At 38.9% G+C, this 8,399-nt stretch overlaps 1 protein-coding gene across 1 annotated transcript; it reads right to left on the reverse strand.

The window, feature by feature from the left end:
• Positions 1-5,751: 5,751 nt before the first annotated feature.
• On the reverse strand, positions 5,752-6,120 carry LOC112091537. Its single transcript, XM_024165456.1, has one exon. It carries the CDS (start codon positions 6,118-6,120, stop codon positions 5,752-5,754), a length of 369 nt encoding a protein of 122 aa, XP_024021224.1.
• Between the last annotated feature and the right edge of the window lie 2,279 nt (positions 6,121-8,399).

Here is an 8,399-nt window from a genome sequence, read left to right on the forward strand (position 1 = left end):
TATATTTAATAATATTATTTATTTAATATATTATTACATGTTTTCAAAAATTAAACCACCAAACGCAGTTTCAGTTTTTTTTAAAACTGAAATCAATCTTTAAATAAAACTACCAAACGCATTTTTAGAAATAATTCAAAAATGAAACTAAAAACGTTTTCATTTTCATTTTCGTACAGAAAATAAAAACGTTTTGGAACCAATTCCAAACGCACCCATAGCCTTTCGTTTCCATATTTTTCACGAATCCGACTGAGGATTCATTTAAAATGTACATTCTGTTTGCGTAAAAAAATAGGAAGAAAGAGAGAAATAAACCAAGACTTGATATGAATTAAAATTAATAGGTCAATAGTTTACATAAATTAATAAATATGTTAAATTACTGTTTTCGTCTATAACTTGTTTAGTTATAAACCATAACTTGACAAATTATTGTCCATAATTCACGGTTTTTGTCCATAACTTGTCTAGTTATGAACCATAACTTGACAAGTTTGTCCATAACTTATCTGGTTATGAACCATAACTTGACAAGTTATGGCCTATTAATTTCTGTAATTAAAAGTTGGCCTATATACTTTCTTAAACTTTTCATATTGGTTTATTTTCTACTATTTCCAAAAAAAATATGAATTACAAATGGGCCTTAAAAAAAATGAGAGGAGAAAATAAAACTTTGTGCTTGTCCAACTTTGTGTTGACCTAAAAAAATAATAATAATAAAAATGGGGGATTAAAAAAAATGCACATTTTAAAACGTGGAGTAGTGGTAAGAAAGAAGGTGCAGAATGTCGAGGGTTTTTTTTTTTTAAAAAAAAAGAGGTGCAGAACGTGGAATTCTTTTATATAAAGGAAGCGAGTGCAGAGGAAAAGGGGGACTTTTCGGAGAGCTTTTCATCTAAAAATGTGTGTGCGTGTGTGCAGAAGAAAAATTTTCTGAAGACAAGTGCGTGTGTGCAGAGAAGTGAAAGAAAGAAAGAAAAAAAAAGGTACAGGTGTGTGTAGGTGCGAGTGTGCAGAGAAGTGAAAGAAAGAAAGAAAAAAAAAGGGTGCAGGAGACGTGAGAAGAAAGAAAGAAAGAAAAAAAAAATACAAAAAATACAAAAAATAAAAAAATAAAAACAAAAGGTGTGCAAGTAAAAAAAAGGGGGTGCAGGTGTGCATTGACAGTGACGTGAGGAAAAGAAAAATATACATCCTCAAAAGTGATATTTCAAAACAACAAGGTAAATACATGTTTTGATATTTTAGTCTTTTTATGCACTAACAATTTTAGTTTTCTGTGTTATTAAACAGATACAGTGCATTTAAATCAAGTCTTAGATACACTTTAAAGTGTGGGATTGTGATTTACTCCTTGCTACTCTCCATGAAGATAAATCTTATATACGCCTTATGGTGTGAAATTTCTTATTTGTAATGCTCTTAATAAATTCTGAATGCACTCATGGTGTATAGTTTCTCGTTCTCATTACAATCCTATGATTATCACTAAGACTTGGATTTCCTTTTAGAGATTTATATAAGTCAAATGTGATTTCAAAAAAATCAAGAATTAAAAGTTTCCCAAATTATTTGTTACGATTCTTTTGAGTGCAATTCGAGTAAAAAATTCATACGAATTATACTTTAAAGATCGGCATATGAGAAATTATGTGCATATAATTTATATGAAAATATTCATATGAATCACACTATACCCGCCAAGAAGCAATCAAATAAGTGTTAGGAATTTACGCACGCTTTCTAATTCCTACGGATCGTTGAGAACGAAAAATAATTGCGGAAGAAAATAAAAGCAAACATACCAAGATTTATAGTGGTTCACTCTCAATGTGAGAGCTACGTCCACTTTAGGTCACTGCAGCAAATATTCCACTATAATGAAGAAAAGTACAAGAGAATTAAACCACTCTCTGCCTCAAGGTGTTTCCCAAGCCCTCACAAGTCGTCTCTAATGACATCCCCTTAATCCAAGTCATTTTAAAATAATGAGAAAAGAAAGCTTATATAGCATTTAGCCTAGGGTTTTCGTCGCAAAAGCCTGGCGTCGCGACGCTACGTAAAAATAGCGTTCCTCGCCTCACAAGCGTCTCCCGAAACCGCTCCGTATGCCCTTCTATGACTTGATTTGGCTCCACACACCTTAACAATCTCCCACTTGGAGAGTAATCAATCACCAAGTCTCTGCTACAGCGACCCCGACTTCTTTCTACTCCTGAAGAAGTCCAACTGAGGTTGAGCACAACTTCAGTTTCTCGATCGGAACAGTCTTTGTCAACATATTTATTGGATTCAGACTCCCAAGCATTTTCTCAAGCACAAGCACTTCATCTTCCAAGGCCGATCTTATGAAGTGATAACGTACCTGTATATGCTTCGTCCTAGCATGATAAATAGGATTTTTCGCTAAATGAATAGCGCTCTGACTGTCACAATGTAAGACACTCCTCCCTTGTTTGTGACCGAGTTCTTCCAAGAACGACTGCAACCAAACCATCTCCTTGCTGGCTTCAGTCACTGCTACATACTCAGCCTCAGTAATGGAGAGAGCAACTATCTTTTGCAGCTTCGAAACCCAGCTGACTTCCATACCACCCAATGTATAAACGTAGCCGATTGTAGTAGCCGATTGTACTCTTCCTACCGTCAACATCCCCAGCCATATCCGCATCAACATAACCTTGTAGTTCCAAATCTGACTTTTGGAAACACAAGGCTAAACCACTAGTACCCCTCAGATACCTGAGAATCCACTTCACTGCTTCCCAGTGTTGTTTGCCCGGATTGCTCATATACCTGCTGACAACTCCCACTGCATGTGCAATGTCCGGTCTGGTACACACCATGGCGTACATGAGGCTGCCTATAGCTGAAGCATATGGCACCTTAGCCATATGGGCTCGCTCCTACTCCGTAGTAGGTGACTGCTCCTTTGATAGCTTAAAGTGACTAGCCAAAGGAGTACCCACAAACTTCGCATTCTCCATGTTAAACCTGTTAAGCACCTTCTTCATGTATTCCTCCTGTGACAGTTTTAAGACACCACTGTCCCTTGTAATCCTCATCCCAAGGATTTGTTTCGCAGCACCTAAATCCTTCATAGCAAACTCACTAGACAACTCCTCTTTCAACTTGTCGATTTCCAGTTTGCAAGCACCTGCTATCAACATATCATCAATGTATAGCAGTAGAATAATATAGGAGTCTCCAAAGCTCTTCACATAACAACAGTGATCTGCTTGGCACCTCAAGAAATCATTGCTCACCATAAACCTGTCAAACTTCTTATACCACTGCCTTGGAGCTTGTTTTAGACCATACAAGCTCTTTTGAAGTTTGCACATCATCTTCTCCTTCCCTTGTACTTCAAAACCTTGTGGCTGCTTCATGTAAATCTCTTCCTCCAAATCACCATGAAGAAAGGTCGTCTTCACATCCAATTGTTCCAAGAATAAATTCTCCTTAGCCACCAATGCAAGCACCATCCGGATAGTGGTTAGCTTCACTACCGGGGAAAAGATCTCGGTGTAGTCAATGCCTTCCTTTTGTTGAAACCCCTTTACAACCAACCTTGCCTTGTATCTCTTGCTACCATCATGCTCTTCTTTAATCCGGTACACCCATTTATTATGCAAAGCCTTCTTACCCTTAGGTAACTCCGCCAGTTGCCACATTTGATTGGACATTAGAGAGTCCATCTCATCCTTCATGGCTAACTCCCACTTAACCGATTCTTTAACCTCCATGGCTTCCTCATAGCTCTCCGGTTCCCCCTTATCAGTCAACAAGATATAGTGCAACGAAGGAGAGTACCTTTGTGGCGGTCTGATGGTTCTTCTGGATCTCCTGAGAGGGGTGACAAGAATGCCTTGGTTTTCATCTGGAGCTATATTCTCTTGATCTTCATTAAGAGTGTCCTCCACCTCAACTTCAGGAAGATTTTTGAACGGAATCACCTCCGGCTTCTTCATCAAATTAGTCTCGGACTCCGCACTTGATCTATCCTTGTATAAAACGCCTTTGTTGAAGATCACATCCTTGCTCCTGATTATCTTCCGACTTTGGTCATCCCAAAAGCGATAACCAAACTCGTTCTCGCCATAACCAATGGAAAAACATTTCTTAGATTTACAATCTAACTTGCTTCTAGCAGTGGGATCAATATGAACATAAGAAACACAACCAAACACTTTTAAGAAAGAAAGGTCTACCTTTTTGCCGCTCCAAACTTCCTCCGGTAGCTTGAAGTCCAATGGTGTAGATGGACCCCTATTGATCAGAAAAGCTGCAATGTTAACTGCTTCTGCCCAAAACATCTTAGGTAGTCCCGCATGTAATCTCATGCTCCTAGCACGCTCATTCAACGTCCTATTCATCCGTTTAGCTACACCATTCTATTGTGGTTTCCCCGGAATGGTCTTCTTCATCTTGATCCTATTTGTAGCACAAAACTGCTTGAAGTCCTCATCTATGTATTCACCTCCATTGTCAGACTGCAAACACTTCACCTTCAAATATGTCTCATTCTCCACCATTGCTCTCCATCTCTTGAAAGCATCGAACACATTATATTTTTTTTTCCAGAAAGTAAACCCATACCTTCCTGCTTGAGTCATCAATAAAGGTCACATAGTAGTTAGAGCCCCCAAAAGAAGTAACGGTTGAAGGCCCCCACACATCGGTATGCACCAGCTCCAACTTGGTAGATTTAGGCTCTCTACCCGCGTTTGAAAAGCTCACCCTTTTCTGCTTACTGAAGATGCAAGCTTCACACAAGCTGTGGTCTACCGTCTTCAACCCCGGTATCTTCCCTTCCGACTGAAGCACCTTCATACCCTTCTCACTCATATGCCCGAGCCTAAAATGCCATAGCTCGGAGCTAGCAGCGGAATGAACCATTGCAACCATATCCTTGCAACTAGAGCTAATGTAGAGAGTTCCGGTCTTCTTTCCCTTAGCAATCGTCATGGCTCCCTTTGAGACTTTCCAACCACCACAATCAAAATTCACATTGTACCCTTCGTCATCAAGTTGTCCTACTGAAATCAAATTACGTGTTAACTTTGGCACGTGTCTCACCTTATGTAGCTTCCATAAAGACCCGTTAGGCGTCTTCAAGCTAACCTCCCTAATGCCAACAATATCCATGGGTTCTCCATCCACAAGATAAACCCTCCCATGATTTCCAGCAACATAATTCTCTAGAATTCCGCGATTAGAAATAGTGTGGAAAGAGGCTCCAGAATCAATCACCCACGAGTCAAAAGAACTATCAACGGACAAGAGTAACGCATCATTTACCTCATCGGTAACCGCATTAGCCGCATCATTATTCTTGTTCTCGTTCTTCTTCGGTGCCTTACAGTTCTTCTTCAAGTGACCCATTTTGCCACAATTCCAACACTCCACATTCCTACCATTCCTGGACTTGCTTCTACCATTCTTCTGCTTGCCTTTATTACCATTCCCTTTGTTGGAGCCATTCTCGGTACTTCTGCCTCTCATCTCGACATTAAGAGCCGAGTTCGACCCCGAGGCATCTCCAGAATCCTTCCTGCGAATCTCTTCGGCAAGAATAGTATTCCTAATACTGACGAATTTCATCGCCGCCTTCCCCACCAAATTGCTAACAGCCGCTCTCATGGGTTCCCAACTATTTGGTAATGAGGCCAAGAGGATTAACGCACAACCTCCTCATCAAATTTAATCCCAACCGAGACCAATTGATTGATAATGGTATTATAACTATTTAGGTGTTCTGACCACCGAACCATCATCAGACATCTTAAGATTGAAAAGCTTTTTCATAAGATGTACCTTGTTATTCGCCGTGGGCTTCTCATACATATCGGACAAAACCGCTATCAATCCCGACGCCGTCTTCTCCTTTGCAACGTTGTGAGCAACGTTCTTCGTCAACGTCAAACGGATCATACCCAACACCTGTCGATCAAGGATCTGCCATTCTTCATCCTTCATGCCTTCTGGCTTTTCTCCCAGAGGCAAGTGCAATTTCTTGCTGTAGAGGTAGTCCTCCATTTGCATCTTCCAGTATGCAAAATCCAGCCCATCAAATTTGGTGATACCCAACGTCGATACTTCTTCGCCAGCCATCGATCTCAATTCGAACCAACGCTCTGATACCAGTTGTTAGGAATTTACGCGCGCTTTCTAATTCCTACGGATCGTTGAGAACGAAAAATTATTGCAGAAGAAAATAAAAGTAAACACACCAAGATTTATAGTGGTTCACTCTCAACGTGAGAGCTACGTCCACTTTAGGTCACTGCAGCAAATATTCCACTATAATGAAGAAAAGTACAAGAGAATTAAACCACTCTCTGCCTCAAGGTGTTTCCCAAGCCCTCACAAGTCGTCTCTAATGACAGCCCCTTAATCCAAGTCATTTTAAAATAATGAGAAAAGAAAGCTTATATAGCATTCAGCCTAGGGTTTTCGTCGCAAAAGCCTGGCGTCGCGACGCTACGTAAAAATAGCGTTCCTCGCCTCACAGGCATCGCCCGAAACCGCTTCGTATGCCCTTCTATGACTTGATTTGGCTCCACACACCTTAACAAGAAGTAAGACAAAAAAAAGGGAAACAAGCGTCACCTGGTATCTTCACAGTGCACCAAACGACACACACACACACACACACATATATATATATATAAAGCCGTGGGTGTGTGAGATAAAAGGCTGTGGGTGTCAGCCGTGGGTGTGTGTGTGAGATATGAAGCCGTGGGTGTGTGTGTCTTGCTGTGTTGCGTGAGATATGAAAAAAGGATTTCAATTCCTTTTGAGATTAGAAGATCAGTTAAAACAAATCAAATCAAAACAAATTAAATCATAACAAATCCAATCCAAACGGTGAATTTGATTTTGAATTTTAAAATTCAAAAAAAAAAGGAGAAAGATAATAAATTTCAAAGAAATTTGGAATATTAAATACCCAAAAATTCAAAGTTCACAAATTGAGCCCCTTTATTGCCCCTTAGTTCAAAAAGATGAGCTCATTGTCTCATAAAACCATATGGTGATTAAATACAATTTTCAAATCTTAAATTCAAAAAAAAAATCTCTCTCAACACCAAATTCAAAAAGAATCCTTCTAATTCCCCACAAGGTCATATACCGGGAAATTATCCAACTATAACTTTCAAATTCAAATTCTAAAGTAAAATTCCAAATCGAATTTTAAAACATCTTTGAATTCCTCCTATGGTCATATATCGGGGAATTCTCCAAAATCCAAATTCAAATTCAAGAACTGGGATTGACTTGATTCCCTATTAGATACGTAGGCAACCTAAAATTTAGGTGTTGTTTCAAGATCAAATTCAATTCTAAAAAACCTCATAAAAGACAAAATCAAAACAAAACTAAATCAAATTTCAAAGTACATAAATTACTCATAAGGTCATACACCGAGGAATTATCCAAAATTTTCAAACCCAAAATTAGAACTACAAGTGGCTTGATCGCTCAACGGGGTATGTAGGCAACTCAACAAAATTCATTGAGTTCAGCTACAATTTTAAATCAACCAAAATTTCTCAAATTCACAAAAAAATAGTATTTACTGTTTTAATTGGAATCAAAAGGTTTTCCCTTGTACCAAGGGATTGTAATTAAGAGATTATTCTTATAATCTTGAATGGGTCGAACTAAAAATAATAAACTCATATGCTAATTAAATCCTAGTATAGGTGAAATTATGTTGTGTGTGAAATATTATTTTAATATTAATAAATATTTTTACCCAACATAGTTTTTGGCACGCCCGGTGGGACCCATTCTCATTTTCATCTCCAGTTATAATTGTAATATTTTATTATAATAATCATTTAAATATAATCATTGGTGTCATTTTATTTTGCAGAATGGCACCACAAGTTACCGTGTACTTCCATCGACTCCCATCCGTAAGGATTGCTGGGGAGCAAAAGAAGGTGGGGTTTAAGACAACCTTCGCAATCACTGGGGCACCTGCTGCTGCCATGGTGCCAAAAGTGTTTGAGGTTTCCAAGGCAAAGCCATCTTCAAAGGCTCTTTGCGGTAAGGCTACCAAAGGGTTGAAGAAACGACAAGCAAGGTCTGTCAAAAGAAAGTTTAAGCAAGCTGTGAAGACCGTAGCTATTCTCTTTCCAAAGATCGCCGAGGATGCGAAGGTTAAAACAGTCAAAATTGTCAAGACTTGTCTTGCAGAAGCCGTTAAGATCACGGATCAACGACCAGTTCAGATTATGATTGGTTCAATCCCCATTAACATAAGTACAGTAGAATCTGTTATGATGACCAGTGCCGAAGAGATATCTACTCCAGCTTCTCTGATAATAAAATAGGTGGACAGCTTCACTACATCACCAAATGCTTCAAAGACTCCCGAAAAG

The sequence above is a fragment of the Morus notabilis genome, unplaced genomic scaffold (assembly GCF_000414095.1).
Source record: "Morus notabilis unplaced genomic scaffold, ASM41409v2 Scaffold1508, whole genome shotgun sequence".
In the NCBI taxonomy this organism is placed as follows: Eukaryota; Viridiplantae; Streptophyta; class Magnoliopsida; order Rosales; family Moraceae; genus Morus; species Morus notabilis.